This window comes from Pristis pectinata, chromosome 1, assembly GCF_009764475.1.
Source record: "Pristis pectinata isolate sPriPec2 chromosome 1, sPriPec2.1.pri, whole genome shotgun sequence".
Classification (NCBI taxonomy): domain Eukaryota; kingdom Metazoa; phylum Chordata; class Chondrichthyes; order Rhinopristiformes; family Pristidae; genus Pristis; species Pristis pectinata.
Genome location: NC_067405.1, coordinates 29,979,029 through 30,001,490, shown reverse-complemented (window position 1 = coordinate 30,001,490; position 22,462 = coordinate 29,979,029). Strand labels below are relative to the sequence as shown.

Sequence of the window (22,462 nt, the reverse complement as noted above, 5' to 3'; positions counted from 1 at the left end):
CCAAAAAGATTGCTTGCCAGTGGTTAAGACGTATTACACCATTACAAAAAATTACAAATGAATGGACAAACTTTAATGTCCAGGGCAAGTTTAGTGGGTATCTCGTGAATAACCTCACAGCCTTCTATGTATTTCACTTCCAAGTCTACTGAGGGGATACTGTTACAGGAAAGACTCTGATTTCCACACTTAGCTGCACATGTGTGGTCACTGGAACTTGTCTGATTTACTCTTTAAAAACAGAGTGATGATAACCTTACCAGAATTCCAAGTACAAAGTGCAGCTCAAAGTTTCACTGCATGTTAAACCAATAATAATGCCCACAAGAGGAACTTTTTTAAGAGGCTTAAAATGTGAATATTAGCAGCAATTTCAGTTCCTATCTGTTATCCCATCTACTCTTACTGCCACTATAAACAAGCACATTATTAAGACTGAACAGCTTCCAAATGAAAAAGTGCTGGAGTAACAACTTAATAACTTCTCTGTACAGCAGTAAATGTGGATTAATTAATGAGCGCAAGGAAGCTGATAAAGGGTAGGAACCTCTGGATTGCTGCCTATTCACGTGCCAGTGAGGGTAAGAATAGATTGATGTGACAGATGAATGCATGGCTGAGGAGTTGGTGCAGGGGGCAGGGTTTCAAATGTGTGGAACATTGGGATCTCTTCTGGGGAAGGTACGACCTGTACAAAAGGGAAGGGTTACACCTGAACTGGAGGGGAACCAATATTCTTGTGGGCAGGTTTGCTAGGGCTGTCGGGGACGGTTTAAACTGGTTTGGCAGGGGGATAGGAACCTGAGTGATAGGTTAGAGGTTGGTGCATTTAGTGTACAAGTAGATGCAGAGTGTAGAAAGACTGAGAGGAAGGATAGGCAGTTGAAGGGGCAAAATTGCGGTCAGCTGGATGAGTGAAAGTGTGTCCACTTTAATGTGAGAAGTATCAGGAACAAGGCTGATGAACTTAGAGCATGGGTCAGTACATGGAACTATGACGTTGTGGCCATTACAGAGGCCTGGCTGTCACAGTGGCAGGAATAGCTGCTGGATATTCCAGGGTTTATATATTTCAAAAGGGACAAGGGCAGAGGTAAAAGAGGTAGGGGAATGGCTTTACTGATCAGGGACAGTATCAGAGCTGTTCAAAGGGAGGATGTCCTGGAAGGGATCATCCACTGAATCAGTATGGGTGGAAGTCAGAAACAGGAAGGGAGTGATCACTCTGTTGAGAGTATTCTACAGACCCCCCAAAAGCAACAGAGACACTGAGGAGCAGATCGGGAGGCAGATTTTGGAAAGGTGCAAAAATAACAGGGTTGTTTTCATGGGTGATTTCAACTTCCCTAATATTGATTGGCACCTCCTTAGTGTAAAGGGGATAGATGGGGCAGAGTTTCTTAGGAGTGTCCAGGAAGGATTCCTGACACAGTATGTGGACAGGCTGACTGGAGGGGAGGCCATTCTGGATCTGGTACGAGGTAATGAGCCTGATCAGGTTTCAGATCTCTCGGTGGGAGAGCATTTTGGAGCCAGTGACCATAACTCCTTGACCTTTACCATAGTCTAGGAGAGGGATAGGAGCAAATGATATGGGAAAGTATTTAATTGGGGGAGGGGGAATTATGATGCTATTAGGCAGGAACTTGGGACCGTAAATTGGGAACAGATGCTCTTGGGGAAGTGCACAATGCAAATGTGGAGGTTGTTTAGGGAGTACTTGCATGGGGTTCTGGTTAGGTTTGTCCCATTGAGGCAGGGTAAGGATGGTAGAGTGAAGGAACCATGGTTGACAAGAGATGTAGAATATCTTGTCAAGAGGAAGAAAGAAGCTTACCTAAGGATCAGACAGGGCCCTGGAGAGTTACAAGGAAGCCAGGAGGTAGCTTAAGAATGGACTTAGGAGAGTTAGAAGGGGGCATGAGAAGGCCTTGGTGAGTAGGATTTAGGAAAATCCCAAGGCATTCTACACGTATGTGAAGAAAAGGAGGATGACTAGAGTGAGGGTTGGACTGATCAGGGATAAAAGAGGAAACATGCCTGGAGTCAGAAGAGGTAGGGGAGGTCCTTTATGAAAAAGTATTCACCACAGAGAGAGACCTCGACGATTGTGAGGATGGTGTACAGCAGGCTGATATGCTAGAGCATGTTGACGTGAAGAAAGAGGATATGCTGAAACTTTTGAAAAACGTAAGTCACCGGGACCAGATGGGATATATCCAAGGTTATTATGGGAAGCAAGGGAAGAGATTGCTGCACCTTTTGGGATGATCTTTGCATCCTGACTGGCTACAGGAATAGTGCCAGATGATTGGAGGGTGGCAAATATTGTTCCTTTGTTCAAGAAAGGGAGTAGGGATAACCCTGGGAATTATAGAGCAGTGAGTCTTACTTCATTGGTGGGCGAATTACTGGAGAAAATTCTTATAGACAGGATTTATGAGTATTTGGAGAAGCATAGGTTGATTAGGGGCAGTCAGCATGGCTTTGTGAGGGGTAGGTAGTGACTCACAAGCCGGATTGAATTCCTTAAGGATGTGACAAAGCACATTGATGAAGGTAGAGCAGTGGATATGGTGTACATGGATTTTAGTAAGGTGTTTGATAGGTTCCTCAAGGAAGGCTCATTCAGAAGGTTGGGAGGCATGTGATCCAGGGAAACATGGCTGTGTGGATTTAGAATTGGCTCGCTCATAGAATACAGAGGGTGGTTGTAGAGGGATAGTATTCTTCCTGGAGTTCGGTCATCAGTGGTGTTCCACAGGGATCTATTCTGGGACCCCTGCTCTTTATGATCTTTATAAATGACTTGGATGAGGATGTGGAAGGGTGGGTTAGTAAGTTTGCAGATGACACGAAGGTTGGTGGTGTTGTGAATAGTGTAGAAGGTTACAACAGGATATTGATAGGATGCTGAGCTGGGCTGAGAAGTGACAGATAAATTTCAACCTGGAAGAGTGTGAAGTGATACACTTTGGAAAGTCAAATTTGAACGCAGAATACAAGGTTAATGGCAGGGCTCTTCGCAGTGTGGAGAAACAGAGGGATCTTGAGGTTCATGTCCATAGATCCCTCAAGGTTGCTCCACAGGCTGATAGGGTTATTAAGAAGGTGTATGGTGTGTTGGCCTTCATTAGTTGGGGGACTGAGTTCAAAGATCAAGAGGTAATGTTGCAGGTCTATAAAACTCTGGTTAGACCACACCAAGTATTGGGTCAGTTCTGGTTGCCTCATTATAGGAAGGATGTGCAAGCTTTAGAGAGGGTGCAGAGGAGATTTACCAGGATGCTGCCTGGATTGGAGAGCATGTCTTATGAAGATAGGTTGAGTGAGCTCAGGCTGTTCTCTTCAGAGCAAAGGAGGATGAGAGGTGACTTGATAAAGGTGTACAAGATGATAAGAGGCATAGATCGAGTGGACAGTCAGAGAGTTTTTTGCTGGGTGAAAATGGCTCACACGAGAGGGCATAATTGGTAAGTTTTTTTACACAGAGAGTGGTGGGTGCGTGGAACGCACTGCCAGCAGAGGTGTTGGAGGCAGATACATTAGGGATATTTAAGAAGCTCTTAATTAGGCACATGAATGAAAGGAAAATGGAGGACTATGTGGGAGGGAAGGGTCAGATAGATCTTAGAGCAGGATAAAATGTCAGCACAACATCATGGGCTGAAGGGTCTGTACTGTGCTGTAATGTTATATGTTCTATTATGTTCTGTGTAATCAGTGTGGATCTGTAGCCTTAAAAATAAGCATTTATAATAAAGTGCCGTGTTTAATACAAACAGCCTCATATATAACCTGAACACTTAATTTACTGAATCATCCTGAGAAATGTCAGATCAATAGCTCTTAATTTAATTTGCAATGAGAAGTTAGGATGACTAAATACAAATAGAAATTTTGAATACACTTATAAAGTAGTAAACCAAAGCATACAATTAAGAAAATGAATTGTACGTTTTTGATTTAATGCTAGGTCTGTGAAAAGTTAATTTAGTCATGATCTAAGATTTAAATTCAGAGAAGTTCCAGGATATTATCACAAATCTAGAAAGCACAGGCTGATTCCTATTTGAAGCCTTATTAAAACACATGTACTGAATGTGAACATATTAGATCACTTTACAATAGAGACAAATTAAGAACCTTACAAGGAATATTGCTGGGCATGTAGGCAAGTATATATTAAATCTAGATTAAACAATGAGATCCAGATTGGATTAACAAACAGATTAAAAATGAAGTGAAGGGTAAAAATAATCTCAGCCGTGTGCATTTGTAATAGAAAGGGGTGTACATGGAATTTCATACAAGTAAGTTCAAAGTGTGAGCAGAGGATCTAAGAGAGAGAAAACAAACAAAGCTGTGGAAACAAAGAAACTGGAATATTAAAAATATAAGTATTAACTGTAAATATTTGGAACAATTACATTGTAAAATAGCCACAAAACAAGATATGAATAATACTTCCTCCCCCTCCAATCTCCAAGAAAGTTCCAATGCATAATTCAAACTTCAACATAATTAAATTGGAATCAAAATCAAATTGGATCTCATGTCAAAACCCCTCAGGTTGTTTACAAATTGAATTATATGTAAAAGGCAAATTGACATCATGCTGATATTCAGTGAATTTTGTGAGTAAGCTGAATGATTTTTCTTCTGTTGTGAATGGTGACACATGGATGTGATTATAGCGTCATACAGCATGGAAAAATGCCCTTCAGCCCACCGTCCACATCGACTATCAAGCAGCTACTTGCACCACTCTTACATTAATCCTGTTCACTTTTTCCCACATTTCCATCACTTCCCTCCAGTTTCTACTGCTCATCTACATATTAGGGCCAATTTACAGTGGCCAATTAGCCTGGAGGAAATGCACTTGGTCACAGGAAGAATGTGCAAACTGTACATAAGCAGCATCTGAGGTCAGGATTGAACCTGACTCGCTGGATCTGAGGGGCAGCAGCTCTACTGGCTGGGCAGGTACAGTAGTGTTGGGCAGGCACGGTAGTGTAGCGGTTAGCGTAACGCTATTATAATGCCAGCAACCCGGGTTCAACTCCAGCTACTGTCTGTAAGGAGTTTGTACATTCTCCCTGTGTTTGCGTGGGTTTCCTCCGGGTGCTCCGGTTTCCTCCCATGTTCCAAAGACGTATGGGTTAGGAAGTTGTGGGCATGTTATGTTTGCACTGGAAGCGTGGTGACACCTGTGGGCTGCCCCTAGAAAACTTTATGCCAAAGATGTATTTCACTGTGTGTTTTGATGTGACTGATAAAGATATCTTATCTTTTATATATTTGAAAACTTTGTGAACAAAGTATATTTTTGTAAATAATAAATTATCTAGGGCCTCATCATTGCTTTAGGTGAGCTGGAGTGTCATTCGGGTACCTGGATGCAGCTCACTTACCAGCTGCACTCATCAAACATTGGGACCTGATGACATTTTACAAATTCAAGTCTGCAGGTAAACTGACACAAGTGAAGGAAGAGAAGTTTATTTAGTTAGTGAGGCCTGCAGTTGCTTTCTAGAGCAAGAAAAAATACTCCTGGCTTCTTCCACCTGGTCAAAAGTCAAAATTTCATGAACTTCTGGGCCCATTTTTTCTGGAACCCCTCATGATTTCTTTGTGAACCTCCTCAACCAGCTGAAACGCCAGTGTGAGCTTGCCCAGCTGAAATAAATGAGGCCTCTTTTCTGTATTGTGTTGAGCTCTGCATCCACTTGGGGTAGCTGGTAGGGTTGTTGAAGACTAATTAATTCAGCATGCTGAAACGTGCAGGCTTTTATTTGAATAAATTGGGTTTGATGCTTGTAAAATAGGTGCAATGTTGTGAATTTAGGATCCTATGAATTAGGCAAGTATCTCTCTGGTGAGTTATTGATATTTCCCATTGATTCTTTTCTCTTCACTCAGGTAATTTGACACTTCCCTCAGATTTGCTTGTCTTCTCTAATAGACTGGTTAATGAGGTAGAGAAGTGCTTCTCCTTGATTGCTGCACTTGAGGAACAATAAAGAAATCCCAAATGAGAGATAGTAATCACTATACTTAACTATCAGTACAAACAAATGTTTGCTCCTGACTAATCTCACTTTGAACAATACTGCATCTCATTCTGAGTCTCTACGTTTGTACCAAATTACAAATATCAGGGGATTGTGTTTCCGCAATATTAATCAGCCACTTAAATTCCACTCAGAATTATGAATATCAAGTTCACATGTAAATGAACTGAACTCATTTTTTAAGGTGAGACAAATGTAGTTTATAAGAAATCAAAATCTTCGATATTTTCTAGGAGCATTTGTATGTGCACGTACTTAAACAATGACGTTAAGGGTATGCCAGTTACTTCACCCATCAAAGCATTTCCATACTTGAACCATGCTCTCCTTAGTCAATCTTGAAGAGCATCCAGCCAACTTAATTTCCTTAGAAGTTAATGAAGCCATTCTCTTGTCACCATTCCTGGTCTGTCTTCCAAACAGATAACTATTGGAAAAGCAAAGCAATGGGAGGTTAAAGACAATTTTGGTCTTGGCCCTTCAGAGAAGATTTCTTTTGTGCACATGGATCAGGAATTGTATGTTTTCACACAGACAATATGCTGCCTTGTCCCCTGTTCAGTGAGGCACTGACAACAAGGCCCACACTGTAGCCAGGGTCAAGACTGGGAACATTGGAGCCGAGTGTGTGAGACGGAGGATAAATGAGATATGTTTGGAATTAGGGATCGGTGGGAACCTACATTGTGTTTGCAGGGTTGGCAAGGGGTGAAATTAGGAGGGATTATGTATGGGATGGGAATCTGGAAAACTGATATTGTGTTTCATGTAGAAAATGAGAAGGGCCAGCATTGTGTTGGGATCAGGAGTGTGTAATGTCTACAGGGACAGTGGGGTGGGATCAAGGAGGACTAGTACTGAGTCAAAGAGAGGGGGAACATTGGGCAGGGGGGTAAGTGTGGAAATAGGGCAGGACCAGAATTATGCCTGGGGTTTGTGGAAATCAGGGAGGACCAGCACCCTGCTTGGGGCAGTGGGGGAAGAGCACCATTGTATCAGGGGCAATAAGGAGAATGGGAACGGTGTCTGGAGCACTAAGAAATGACCGGCTCTGTGCCTGAGGCAGTGGGGGTGGAACGTTCTGTGTCTGGGGTAGTGAGGGAGGACCAGCTGTGTCTGGGGCAGTGGGGGGGGGGGGGGACCGGCTGTGTCTGGAGCACTGGGGGGTGGAGCGTTCTGTGTCTGGGGCAGTGGGGGAGGACCGGCTGTGTCTGGGGCAGTGGGGGTGGAGCGTTCTGTGTCTGGGGCAGTGAGGGAGGACCGGCTGTGTCTGGGGCAGTGGGGGTGGAGCGTTCTGTGTCTTTGGCAGTGAGGGAGGACCGGCTGTGCCTGGGGCAGTGGGGGAGAACTGGATCGGTATCTGGGGCAGTGGGAGAGTGGTGGAGGACCTGCTCTGTGACTGGGACAGTGGTGGAAGACAGCCATTGTGGCTGGCTGATGGGAGGGTTAAAGAAGCCCAGCACTGTGTCTGGAGGTGGGGTATTAATGAGGACGGATTGTCATTATGTACGTGGGGATGGTCTGTCAGAAGTGATCAAGGAGGGCTAGCTTTGTGAAATGGCCAGGGATGGCATCAGGGAAGACTGGAGTTATATCTGGGATGGGGAGCATGTGGAGGGGTGGGGGGGTGGGTAATCAGGAAGGACAGGCATTGCCTCAGGGATAATAGAGAGTGTCCATATTGTGTCTGGAAGCAGAGCCTGAGCTGTCACTGTGCATGTGGTGAGGGGAATCTGGGAAGGCTGCAGTTGTATCCGGAGGGAATCATGGGCCATTGGCATCGTGGCTGGGCAAGCAGGGGGAATCATGGAAGAACAGCCGTGTATGTGGGAGATGGGGGGGGAGGAGAGCTGGTTTGGAATCAGTGAACATCAGCACTGTACTGGGGCTATAATCAAAGAAAACTAGCATTTTGCCTGGGAGTGGGAGGAAACGGTGAGGGTTGGCATTATGTCTGGGCAAATCCAGCATTGTGTTGGGGAGGATGACATCGAGTGCAGGAGACTGATATTTTACAAAGGGATCGGGAGGATTTATTTTGTGTGTGATCATGAAGTCCTGGTGGAACAGCAGATCAGCAGGTTGTTGTGGTCTAGAGATCAGAGAATGTTGGGATGTCACTATATAAGGAGTGAGATTGCAGGGCCATAGGTACTTCACGTACTTGAAGGCTTCCAATTTGGCAGTACGTAAATAAATCCATGTTGTCGAAGGAGAGTCCAACAATAACTGACCTTAGGACAATATGGTTCAAGGTAGGATTGCATGGGTAACTGCTCACAGGGAGTACTTGGGTGAACTTCTGGATAGATGTAATGCGAACCAGAAATGGAGACAAAAGCAATCTATTCAAATAAAAACTATCTTCAATCACAAGGTGCTGAAGCAAGCAGTGTGCTATGATTTGTTATCCACATTTTTCTTGATTTAGCCACACACAGAGTTCAGATCATTTGTGTTCTTAAGGGAAAGCAGGTTCAAAGGGTTGGAGATAACTGTAGGAGGCTGCATAGTCTAACGGAGTCTATTTTAAAGTTATATATTCTGTCAATGTTTTATAATTTTCAATTTAATGTAATTTATAGATAAATGGCAACATGTGTGGCAATGCAGGAAGCAGTAAAAATATTCACAGGAATTGTTGTACAGACTGAATTTCTAGTGGAAATAATATTGAAAAACTATAGTGATATTTCTGATGGAGAGATATGATTCTGGATAGACAAGTTTACATAGTTAATTCCAATCAAAAATATTGACATAGGAAATGATGATGGTAAAGTTGACAGATAGGGGGCATAGGCTTAGACTAGGGCCATGGTTTTATAGTTGGGGTTATTGGAGAGAGCATCACACAAAGGACAAAAAAATGAATATCCATTTGCATTTCTGCTGCTTTACCTATCTTATCAAACGTCCTTGCTCACACTGTCTCTTCTCTCATATTATTAATATCTATTAATATCTCACCTTTAGAGTTTTGAATATTTACTTCACTGCCAGGCTAGAATACAATGTGGTTTGTTGACGGCCAGTCACTGAGAAATTTGATTTCACTATTATCAGAGAGCAACAGCAACTTTTCATGCCTCTGCACCAATGACACAGCAAGAATATAAATGAGTTTAAAATTATAATTAGGATGGTAGTATAAATGCAGCATGTCATGACCAGTGGTGAAATAAGATAAATAACTAATTCTTGCAGCTCACCATTACTCACCCATGACACAGTATTCTCTGAAAACCTTTCAGATACAAATCATTGCCCATAGGAAGTTGGCATTATATTAAATGTTCAAACTCTAGTTTGCTAATGTTCTAAATCTTCCTAAAATTCAACATGCAACCTCTTAAGTACAAAAATATTTGTTCAGGCTATGGCAGATTTTTGTCCTGACTTACAAACCACATTTCCATGAATATTCAGAGAGAATAATGCAATAAATAATGTGATGGGAATTGCCACTAATATTACCTGGTTTTACAAATGATCATATTTTTTAAACAAAATCTAAAGACAATATAATGATATGTTGACATTTATATTACAGGGAAATATTTCTAAAACATTGTAAGAATTTAAGAAAGCATAGAATGATAAGCCACGTTCAATCCATCGTATTTCAATCATATGGTTTGGGCATCAATAAGTTAATTTTTTGAGAAAATACTCTTCGATCCCAAGAATAACCTTGAAAAATTCCAGAACATGTATCTTTCCTTTTTTCTAATTTGGTGCTCCCTGGAGAACACTCCCACTCTGTCTCATCAATGCAGGTATCTGCATGTCCTGCAGTGTGCTCAGTGTCCTAGGTTCCCAATCACTTTGTCCTTGCCTATCTATCTGTTATAGGTGGATCCATCCATGGCCGCACAATTCTTGTAGTCTAGCTTTCATACCAAAGACATCCTTCTTCAAGTTGTGTGACAATAACAGCCTCAGGGAAACTGAACTTCTTGAGATTTTCTAAAGCAACAATACAGTCCCTGGCCTTGATGGACTTAAGGTGCAAGCAGAATAATTGAGCTTGGTCCCATCAGGAACTAAATGGATCTCGCTGTAAGTCATGCCTCTGGGAATACACCAACTGACCACAAATTCTGGTGTCTTTTTACCATATATTATGTCTTCTTCACAGGAGATGTGATTAAGATTTAGCAATGTTTGCAGGGCAGGTGTGGGACACCTAAACAGGGTGAAATCCAATCACTAGACAATGCTGTCCATAAAATTGAGCCTATCCAAATTAACCATTTATCACACTAATAGCATAGACACAGTAATTAGCAAATAGATTGCAAGTTATCATTGAAAGTGCTAGAGGACAGCACTGGACAATAACCTACCAGATGATGCTCGGTTTAGTTGTTACCAGGATTACTTGACTGCCAAATTCGTCACTATCTTAGTTCAAAAAAGGACAAAAGTGCAAGATGTGATTGACAGCTCTTGAAATTGAGGAATCTTAATGCACAGACTGAGTGTGGCACTGAGGAGTCTTGGTAAAACTGAGATAAGGGGGAAAACTTTGACTTGAGTCATGTCTTGGAGAAAAGATGATAAAGGAAGATAATTGTAGTTAGTTCAATTACTTGCATCTCAGGACATCAGTGCAGGAGTTCCTAAGGAAGTGTGCCAGACCCAATTATTGTCAGCTGCTTTGTGAATGACATTGCTTTTATTATAAGGTCAGAAACAAAGCTGTTTGCTGATGATTGCACAATATTCAATTTCACCCTGGCACAACACATAGTGCCGTGTCTTCACACCTCCAGTGATCCAAGTTTGGTTCAGACCTTGGGTGCAATCTGTGTGGAGTTTACATGATCTTCCTGTGACTGTGTGGGTTTCCCCTGGGTGCTCTGTCTTCCCACATATGCTGACTGGTTAATTGGCTACTGTTACACCATGGTGGCAGGAGAATCAGGGATAGGCATGTGAGAGAGGATAATTTATAGAGATATATGTGGGTAAATGGGACTAATGGACTCAATGAGCTGTATGGCTTCTTCTAGTTGTAAGGAAAATATGAAAAAAAATTCACAACTTCTCAGCATATGAATCAGTCCATACCGACCTAAACAGGACATAGAAGACATCTGCTGAAAATGACATTGCTATTGCCAAGTCCTCCACCATCAATATCCCAGGGGTCACCATTGACCAGAAGCTCAACTGGACAACCAACACAGCACTGTCGCCTCAGCAGCTGATCATAGGCTGGATATCACCTGGCAAATGACTCACTTCCTGACAGCTCAAGGCCTTTCCAATATATACAAGGCATAATTCAGGAGCGTGATGGAAGCTTTTCCACTTCTGTAATGAATGCAGCTCTAACACCACTCAAGAAGCTCTGCAGAATCCAGGACAAAGGAGTCTGCTTATCTGGTATGTCAATCACCACCCTAAACATTAAAACCCTCCACCATCCACACATTGACTGCAGCATGACCAACTACAAAATGCTTTGCAGTTACTTGCCTGGGCTACTCCAACAACACCTCCCGTCTCAGCCATCAGAATGAACAAGGAGGTCAGATCCCTGGGAAAAGCAATATCTGCATGTTCGCTGTTCCTTCATCATTGTTAGATCTATCCTGGAACTCCCAACCAATATACTTGTGGGAATACCTTTCCAAAAGGATTGCACTCATTTAAGAGATTGTTCATGCCTCCTTCTCAAGAACAATTAAGAACAGGCATTAATTGCTGACTTTGCCAGTGGCATCAGCATTCTGAAAAATAAAGTGACATTTGTCCCATAAGTGCTGGGCAGTGAATATCTCCACAAGAGAGAGTCTAACCTTAAATAGCCTTCCTCCCCACCTCTGATTTTCAGTGAAAAATTCCCACTCCATCAACAGCATGAATCAGAGACTTAACTGGGCCAGCCACATAAATACTGCAGCTACAAGACCAGGTTAAAGGTACAAGTCAGAAGCATGATAGAATACTCTCTTCTTGTCCAGATGAATGCTATCGCAACAGCACTCAGGAAGCTAGACGCTATTCAGGCTAAGATAGTCTACTTGCTTGATATCACTTTCACCACTCCATTTTTTTTCCCCTTCACTACTTCACAACATGGCTACAACATGTGCCATCTGGAAAATGCATTGCTGTTACTTGCCCAGACTACTCTGACAACACCTCCCAAGCCACAATTCTTATCACCATGATGGAGGACACATAGGGGGACCACTACTTGCTGCCTTCTGCCAAGTGACACACTATTCTGACTTGGAAGCAGAGACCCATTCCATCATTATCACTGGGTCTAAATTGTGGAACTCCCTATGTAATAGTAGTTGGAGTATTTTCTCCAGAAAGATGGCAGTGGCTCAAGAATGTGACTCACCAGCACTATCTCAAGGGTAATTAGAGACGGGCAATAAATATTGACCTTGCCTTCATACCATAAATGAATAATTAAAAATAATGTCCATCAAGGTATTATTTAATTATGTTGTTGCAGATTTAAGCCTCAGGATGGTCTGAGCCTTCTGTTGTAATGAGTGAATAAACGGTGCAAGGGTATTTAAACAGGTGATACTAGAGAAACAAAGGACGGCAGATACTGGAATCGAGATGAAAAACACGATGATGCTGGAGGAACTCAGCAGGCCGGGCAGCATCCGTGGAGAAAAGCAGGCGGTCAACATTTCCGGTCAGGACCCTTCTTCAGGACTGAAGATAGGAAAAGGGGAAGCCCAATATATAGGAGGGAAAAGCAGAGCAGTGATAGGTGGACAAAAGAGGGGAGGCAGGGTGGGCACAAGGTGGTGATAGGTAGATGCAGGTAAGAGATAGTGATGGGCAGGTGCGGGAGAGGAGGGGAGAGCAGATCCACCAGGGGATGGGTAAAAGGTAAGGAGGATAAAGGGGTAGAAAAAAGAGAGGCTAGAAAAGGGAAGAAAAGGCATAGTTGGGAAGGGGATATGTGTGTGTGTGGGGAGGGGGGAGTGGTGGTTGGGGTTTGAAGAGATTACTTAATGTGGGATAATTCAATGTTCATGCTATTAGGCTGCAAGGTTCCAAGATGGAAAATGAGGTGTTGTTCCTCCAGTTGCGCTTGAACTTCTCCTGGCAGTGGAGAAGGCCAAGGACTGACATATCAGTAATAGTGTGGGAGGGGGAGTTGAGGTAACTGGCAACAGGAGATGCAGATCGCATTTATGGATGGAGTGCAGGTGTTCTGTGAAATGGTCACCAAGTCTGAGTTTGGGCTCACCAATGTAGAGGAGGCCACAGTTGGAGCACTGAATGCAGTAGATGATATTAACGGAGGTGCCGGTGAATCTCTGCCTCACCTGAAAGGACTGTTTGGGTGCCTGGATGGAGGTGGTGTAGGGGCAGGTGTTACACTTACGGCGGGGGCAGTGGAAAGTTCCCGGGGTGAGGGATGTGGGATAGGTGGGAGGGAGGAGTGAACTAGGGAGTCGCAGAGAGAGCGGTTCCTGTGAAAGGCAGAAAGGGGTGGGAAGGGGAAGATACTGCATGCTTGGTGGTGGGGTCCCACTGGAGATGGCGGAAATGGCAGAGAATGATGTGTTGGATACGTAGGCTGTTAGGATGAAGTGTGAGAACAAGGGCGACCCTATCCCTGTTGGGTCTGGGAAGGGTGAGGGTGAGAGCAGAGGTGCATGAAATGGCAGAGATGCGGGTGCGAGCTCTCTCGACCACATGATGGGAGCAGATGTGGCGGAGGCGGAGAAATTGAGAAAAAGGGATAGCATCCTTGCAAGAGACAGTGTGGTAGAAGCTGTAATTGAGGTAGCTATGGGCGTCAGTGGGTTTGTAGATATGTCAGTGGATAAGGAATCTCCTGAGATGGAGATGGAAAGATCAAGGAAGGAGAGAGAGGTGTCAGATAGTCCAAGTGAATTGGAGACTAGAGTCCCATACCCATGCAGAACTTGACAGTTTCATAAATTTCGCCACTAATTTTCACCCTGCTCTCCAATTCACTTGGACTATCTCTGACGCCTCTCTCTCCTTCCTCAATCTTTCCACTTCAATCTCAGGATATTCCTTATCCACTGACATCTTCCACAGCCACCTCACATCAGCTATCCGACACACCATTCCTCCAGCGTCATAGTGTTTTTCATCTTTGTTAAACAGGTCTCAGCTCTATAGGCTAACTTCACACCTAGTAAAGACCATAGAAAGACAAAAATGAGGGAAAACCATCTACTTCCTTTACTTAGATTGACACATGAGTTATTGTGCTTTATTGTACTCAGGACATATCTATCATTTATCTTTGTTCTCCATTGGAAATCAATCATTTTCCCTCTCTTCTTTTATGTATGTCAGTAACTTTATTCATTACCATGTTATTATTTGATGACACTGACTACAGACGTAAGCCCAGTTTGAATGGGATATGTAAACTGTTGCTTCTCAGTGCAAGGACTTTGATGCACGAATTTGAGAAGCGACTAATAGGATGTGTTCCATTGTGCAACCATGCCTTAGGGAGTTGCAGCATCACCAATAAAATCCTATTTGTTTCCATTCCTCTTGCCAGCACATTTTCTGAAGTTATAAAAACCATTTAAGAAGTAAAGCAATAAAAGAACAAGGAACTGTTGTTCATTCCATCAATAACATGTTCTCATTTAGTTGTTCTTTCATAGCCACCTATGTTTCTGTACTTCTGCACCAACTTCACGACTTGTGGGCTGATTCAGAAGTCAAGTTTCAGTAGAACATTGAACATAGAAAATAGAACAGTACAGCAAAGGAACAGGCCCTTTGGCCCACAATGTTGTGCTGAATTAATTAAATTAGTAATCAAATGCTCAACTAAACTGATCCATTCTGTCTACACAATGTCCATATCCTTCCATTTCCCTCGCATTCAAGTCCCTATCTAAGAGCCTCTTGAATGCAACCATCGTAATTACCTCCACTACCACCCCAAGCAGTGCATTCCAGGCACCCGCTATTCTCTGTGTAAAAAAACTTGCCCCACACATCTCCTTTAAACTTGCCCCTTCTCACCTTAAATGCATGCCATCTGGTATGAGGCATTTCAACCCTGGGGAAAAGATACTGGCTGTCTATGTCTCTCATAATGTTATAAACCTCTATCAGATCTCAGCCTCTGCAGCTCCAGAGAAAACAACCCAAGTTTGTTCAACCTATCCCCATAGCACATGCCCTCCAATCCAGGCAGCATCCTGGTAAACCTCCTCTGCACCCTCTCAAAAGCCTCAACATCCTTCCTATAATGGGGTGACCAGAACTGAATGCAATACTCCAGATGCGGCCTAACTAGAGTTTTATAAAGCTGCGACATAACCTCCCAACTCTTGAACTCAGTTCCTTGACTAATGAAGGCAAGCATGCCATAAGCCTTCTTTACCACCCTATCAACCTGTGTAGCCACTTTCAGGGAGCTATGGACTTGGACCCCAAGATTCCTCTGCGCATCAACACTGCTAAGGGTCTTGCCTTTACATTTGATCTCCCAAGGTGTAACAATTCACATTTGGCCGGGTTGAACTCCATCTGCCATTTCTCCGCCCATAACTGCAACTGGTCTATATCCCGCTGTATCCTTTACCGGTCTTCTATGTTATCTACACCACCAATCTTCATATCATCTGCAAACTTACAAACCCACCCATCTACGTTTTCATCCAGGTGATTTATATTTATTACAAACAGCAGAGGTCCCAGTACAGATCCTTTTGAAACATCACAAGTCACAGACCTCCAGCCAGAATAAGTCCCATTGTCCACTACCCTCTGTCTTCTATGGAGAAGCCAATTCTGAATCCAAATGGCCAATTCACCCTGGATCCCATGCATCTTCTGGATGAGCCTCCGATGAGGGACCTTGTCAAACACCTTACTAAAATCCACGTATATAACATCCACAGCTCTACCTTCATCAATCACCTTCGTCACCTCCTCGAAAAACTCAATCATGTTGGTAAGACATGACTTGCCCTGCACAAAGCCATGCTGACTGTTCCTAATTAGACCATGATTTTCTAATTGTTCATAAATCCTATCCCTTAGAATTCTCTCCAGTAACTTCCCTACCACTAATGTGAAACTTTCTGGTCTATAGTTTCCAGAATTATCCCTATTTCCCTTCTTGAATAATAGAACAACATTAACTACTCACCAGTCCTGCGGAACCTCACCTGTGGTTAGAGAAGGAACAAAGAAATTGGTCAAAGCCCCAGCAATCTCATCTCTTGCCTCTCTCAGGAACCTGGTGTATATCCCATCAGGCCCTGGGGACTTATCCACCTTAATGTTCTTTAAGAGACCCAACACTACTTCCTTCTTTATCTCGAAATGCCCTTGTAAGGAATGAAGTTCATCATATTCAACTCCTATTTTCTGACCAGGAAATTCTTTCAATTTATCACAAAAGACTTGACATTTGTGCTATAACTTTAATGCAACCAAGTATGTAATGTGCAAGTCAATATTCTTCTTTACACATCAAACTAAATATTCAGTGACTGAAATTTGAGTCCGCCAACAGAGAAAAATTGGATCAGATTTTCAGCTAAGGATTTGAGATGGAAATTCTGAGGAAGCCAGATTATGTCTGGCTTCTAGCTCTTTTGAAATAGAATTGCTGTCCATACTGAAGGAAGACAAGAACCTGGCTGTACCTCGTGTCCCCTTTTCAAATAAGAGCAAGCAATTATCTTATTATCCTGGCTATTATTCAAAACTGATTCAATTCCAACCAAATTGCTCTTTTCTATTTTCTGTATGTGTGACTTCACTGTGAGCAAATTGACTACTATATCTAAAAAACACAATTGATTGAGCAGAGGTTTGTCTTGTTGATCCAAAGAACATTAAGTATAAGCGTTCTTCTTTATTTTTAGTATTTTTCCTCATCTTTGGACTTGGGTCATTATTTGCTTTTAAGCAAAGTAATTAGATGCTTTTGTGTATAAATCTCTGATTTGTTCTGCAATATCTATGATTTTGAATAGAACTGAATTACTGTGTGAAATAATCGTTAACCTCTGCCTGCACATTGCTGAAAAGAAAAGCTTAGAAAGAATATATGGTTTAGATCACAGAGAAAATAACCTTGTGTCAGAGAAATGTGGTTCCAGACTCGCTCTAGGACTAGAGTGTGTCCTGCTAATGAGTTCATTCAGGGTGTGCTGCATTGCTAAAGTTGTTGCCCTTCAGTTGGGACATTAAGCTAAGACTTTGTCTGCCGGTCTGGTAGTTGAATCAGATTGTAAAGACCTTTTCAAAGGAAACTGCCCAGTGATTCTCCTTTAAGCAAAAACTAAAATGATCAATGTTGTTTGTGGGGCTTTGCATGCAAAGTGCCTGAACCTACATAAAGTGTCCACATTTCAAAGTGAGAGCTAACCAGAATGCTGTGAGTCTTGGACACCAGGCTAGATAAGTTGAAGAGATTTCCTTCCCTGAAGAATATTAGTGAACTGGATGAGGGATATTTACAACAGTCCATATGGTTCTCCATGCTCATTATTTTATTCCAGATTTATTTAATCACTTGAAATTAAATTCAACTGCTTTGATGGGATTTGAGCTAAATTTTGATGACTCCAGCCCTCTGAATCCTGGTCCAGTAGCTTAACTGGAATGTACTTTTGGGCAAACCTTTCAGTAAATTTCAGGAGAGAATCCAATTCAAATATATACTTTTGTTAACAAAGTGAAAAAGGGCTCAAATTGTTGAAGGAAATAGTCTCCACAGGGAAAAAAATGGAAATGTTTGCATAAAGATTAGAAAAATAAATCAAGTGTGTTTCTAAAATCCAGAATTTATCTGAAGATTAAAAATATTATTAGTAAGTGGGCAGTGTAAAAGTTTAGTTAGCATTTTCCAGGGAGTGACAAGAGCTCCATGCTTGCCCATTAGGTCATCACTTGCTTGGAATAGATCTTTCAGTGGCAATTTTGTCAACAAGGCTGATTGGCAGGACCTAGTGGAGCACTTGGTCCTCAGACAGTAAGTAGCAAACCTGACTACAGAATTACTTTGACAGATTACTTAGCCATGGGCCCAGGTTTAAAGGTTATCAAAAATTATCAAAGAGAGTGAATGTTTGTGAACACAATCAAACATACAAGAACCTTTAAAGATGGATAATGCTACAAAGGTTTAATAATACTTCATAAAATTAAAAATCACTAGCAAAGGATTAAAAATAATCAAATAAATTCTAGTTAACTCACCGGAGTCCCAAGTTTCCTGACTGTTATACAGGGGATGCTGGCCATTCCACATAGATTTGCTACAATTTCTCAGGAAAATCTAGCCTATTAAAGTGAGGAACTAATTGAACTCACTGTTTAGTCTGAGATCAAAACAGAAATAACTAACCAGCATTTAGATAGCTCGTTTCCTATGGATGTTTCAAAGGGCCTTATATTCAATTGCCCATTTTTACTGTGAAAAATTATAACTATTTTGCAATCTGTATGATACATCACAAACAGCAAATGTCTAAATAAATATTTTGTTTCTGATGGCACTGACCAAAGGAAGAATATCAGATTGAATGCCAGCACACAATTCTCTTTTTCAAATGATTCTGATAGATCTTTTATAGAGTCATAGAGCAGTATGGCAGGGAAACAGGCCCTTTGGCCCACAGAGTCCACACTAACAATCAACCACCCACTTACACATGATCCTGCATTAATCTCATATTTTATTCTCTCCACATTCCCATCAATTCCGCCGCCCTGATTCTACAACATAACAATTCCCCCTCCCTGATTCTACAACACAATAATTCCCCCTCCCTGATTCTACAACACAACAAAGGCAATTCATGTGGCCAATTAATCTAACTATCCTAACAGCCCAAACCATTAGCCTACTCCTTGCATTGATGGGTGACTTGAGCCACAGCTCCCCCAATCTCTCAGCCCTGCAATGAAGTTTAAGCAACAGAGCACTGGTCTGCAGTTTGGTTTAAATCCACAAGTCAACTCAGTCTGGTAAGGGTGTTAGCCTCCGAAGTAAAGTGACATAAGATTACCAACTGAGACAAATTTGGACTCAGTGATTGCTTTCAGTGCAGTATGAAGATTTCTCTTTCACCATCAAGAGCTTTCAGCAGGAATCATAAATGAACAGAGTTCACCCATCTCCTATCGCATTGCTCACTCAGTAGGAGGTGGATCAAGGCAGACAGAGGCAGCTGCCTCTAATTGGACTTCCTAAGGGAGAAGGAAAGACAGGAGCATTGTGCAGCCTTCTTTGACAGCAGTTTGGATGAAGTTCAATAAGTACAGTTTGGTTTACTGGCTTCCATTTATACACAACTGGGTAATCGCATATACATGAAAAAGTACTAGGTGCTTTATGAGTCCATACCATTAAAGGTACTTTTAAAAAGTTTCAAATCATTACTTTTTCTTTCTTCCTTCACTGTACTTTCAGTTTTCAAATGTAATTATGTGCAGAGCTTGTAAAATGATTTTTCAAAATGAAAACATATGAGAGTTTTTAAACATTGAAATCTATTAATAAAGCATAAATTTGTCCTGGTTAAGACTTCAGCACAATGTTTGCCTTCGACTATTTAATATCAGGCGATTCAGAAATTGTTTTTCTTTCTTCTTACGCTGTATTATGATTCTGACAAGTTCTTTTAATAACTGAAGAAAGTTAAGATACCATGTGGTTTTGATTGTATTGTATTGTAAGTAATCAAGAAAAGTATAATTAATGTAATGAATTCAATAATTATCTTAGTTCACATTTTTTATGGTTTTATACAAATCAGACCAAATTGTCGCACGTTATATGGCAGGTAATTATGAAGTGGACCTTCAACATCATTCTTTGAAGCACCAGGTAAAACCATGATAATAACCATAAAGCAGCAAATCAATTCAACATACAAATAGGAAAAATTACTTCCATTCTGAAGAAATATATACAGGTTTAAGGTCAAATGTTTTAATTATCTAATGTACCATTGGATTTTATGAGCAGACAAAATAATAATAAACAGATACCATCATACTGGCTTTTTACTGTTTGAAACTAATAAGTGTGAATGATTCACTGGACTGTCAGTGAGTTGGACTTTGCATTCAATGCAGTGAATTAGAACCAGCGACATGCCATTAAGGAAGTGACAGCTCAGATTTATTATTGCAACAGTGGTATTGTTATTACCTTTCTTTTTGTTTCTGTCAGCTCTTTTGTATCTCTGTAATTAGCAAGCTTAAATATTTTTTCCAAGTCTTAATTTATAAAATGCTGCTGCTGTTAAGCTGCTAGGCATATATTATCAAAGTCAATGGAAGGATTGAAATCAGCTTTAGAACGTGTTGCACAGTATAACAACTGCCTTAGGCAGATATTGTTCCTCAGCACTGGAGGTAATTATACCAAGCTTGAGGAATGGTACTAATAGTACAGTCCCTTCTATTTAATAAATAGGGATTATTTCATAAAAATAGACAAATTATTTCACAAATACGGTGATGAAGCAGTGATAAGCTTTGTGGATGTAAGTGAAATTTCCATTACAAAAGCCTTCCATGAAACATGTTGCTTGCAATGAATTGCACATCTTGTTGGATACACTCAGTAGTAGGAATTGGATTGTATGGTGAGTTTGTGCAATGTCCTTTGAACTCTTAGCTCAGCTTTGAATCCAAATCAATTGACAGAATGAATGTCTGCTTGCTCTGGTAGCTGCAAGTACTCAAGGCAGAAGGCATATGACTGTAGGAGAGTTAATATAACCTTATTCTGCATCTCACTTATTATCTCTCACCTGGAATGTTCCATTCCCGAGCACTGACATCTCTCAGCTTCAGCAAAAAAAAACAGAAGATTATGATTAAAATGGAAAATAGGCCTCCAGCAAATGTCACTATTCTTTTCTGCATGTCGCATTAAGGGAAACTTGATTTGCCTGCACAGGCAGCTTGCCAATTCAGTGTAAGTGAACCTTAACCATGGGCTTCTCCTGAATGACGCCAGGCAGGTATTGAGTTTGCTTGATCCACTGCCTGCCTGCAATGCACTGAGGACCATATTTGGACCATGAGCTCTAAAATTTATAGATCAAACAAATAAAGACCCTCATAGTAAAAAGGAAAATGTAGCATACAGAATATCTTAAACTGACTATAGCTACTTACACATGCTCTTCATTAAATTGCTTCTTTTGTTGAGGTAATCACAAGCTAACTACAAAATCAAAACTATTATTCCCCATCTCCATTATAACCACTCATCAATAATATTAAAATTATGTTCCACATCACAGGAGTTTTTTTTCTAGCTTACGTTTATTTATACAACTCTCTTAATATATGTTTTGTTCTTTCAGTACACAGGAGTGAAATGTACAATGAGTTTGTCTGCAGTGCAAATGTTTCCCATGCATTCACCTTTGCACGTTTTTGAACTCAATGTAACTATGCTTTTAGCATTCTAACTTCAGGAAAGCAGGACAATGTGTTAGTAGCTTGTTTGAAGGAATGCACTATGAAGCAAAATAACAAGGTATTTTCAAAAATAATTCTCTTCTTTTCTTTCCACAGTGCTCATTGTGGTTACTCTCGCTGTATGTTGGACACCACTGCAAATTCGACGGATCATGGCAGCTTCCAAGGCCAAATCAGATTGGACAACTGCATACTTCAGAGCTTTTATAATCCTATTGCCTATCTCAGATACTTTCTTTTACCTTAGCTCAGTATTGAATCCATTGCTGTATAATCTGTCCTCTCGGCAGTTCAGGATGGTTTTCATGCAAATTCTGCGCTGTAAGCTTTCCATAGTGCACCGCAACATGCAGACCTTAAGCAGAAACCATACCATTCCCAAGGTCAACACTGCTCAATCAACAAAATTACTCCTTCCTGCCTCACTTAAACACATCCACTCACACCGGAAAACCAATCAGAATCTTCCAACTCCAATGGTGAAAGACATGGTCTTTGAGCTTGAACCATTGTCATCTCAAAACTGTGAGCCTAAAACAGAATCATTGTCAACAGAATTCAATCCAGTTTCAAGGCCCAGGCCGTGGAAAGTAAACTCCGAGCAACCATCACCAGAAAAAAACTTTGGGCTATGTCTAAAAGAGCAACTAAATGGAGTCAATGAAACTGAGATATGAAGCTTTTATAAAACATAAATACTTCAAACGAAAACCACAGAGAAAACTTTCAAAGTGCAGTCAGTGTTACTTTCAAGGATACAATACCATGTAAAAATTCAATAAAGCGAACAAATGGAAATTGCCTCTGTGGATTATTAATGTTCTTGGATGGTGATTGTCAGTTATTAGTGATGCAAGCTGTTGTAGAACAGCACATGAAATGCTAGCAGCAAAACAAGGTAGGATCTTTCAGAACTCCTACAATGG

General features: G+C 41.3%; 1 protein-coding gene across 1 annotated transcript in view; it reads left to right on the top strand.

The window, feature by feature from the left end:
* The window catches only part of gpr39 (G protein-coupled receptor 39), a 71,408-nt gene extending 49,056 nt beyond the window's left edge, over positions 1–22,352 (top strand). Inside the window, exon 3 of the mRNA XM_052033624.1 lies at positions 21,633–22,352. Coding sequence (XP_051889584.1) covers positions 21,633–22,213 — 581 coding nt within the window. The 3' untranslated portion in view covers positions 22,214–22,352. The remainder of the gene's footprint in view (positions 1–21,632) is intronic.
* Positions 22,353–22,462: the final 110 nt, after the last annotated feature.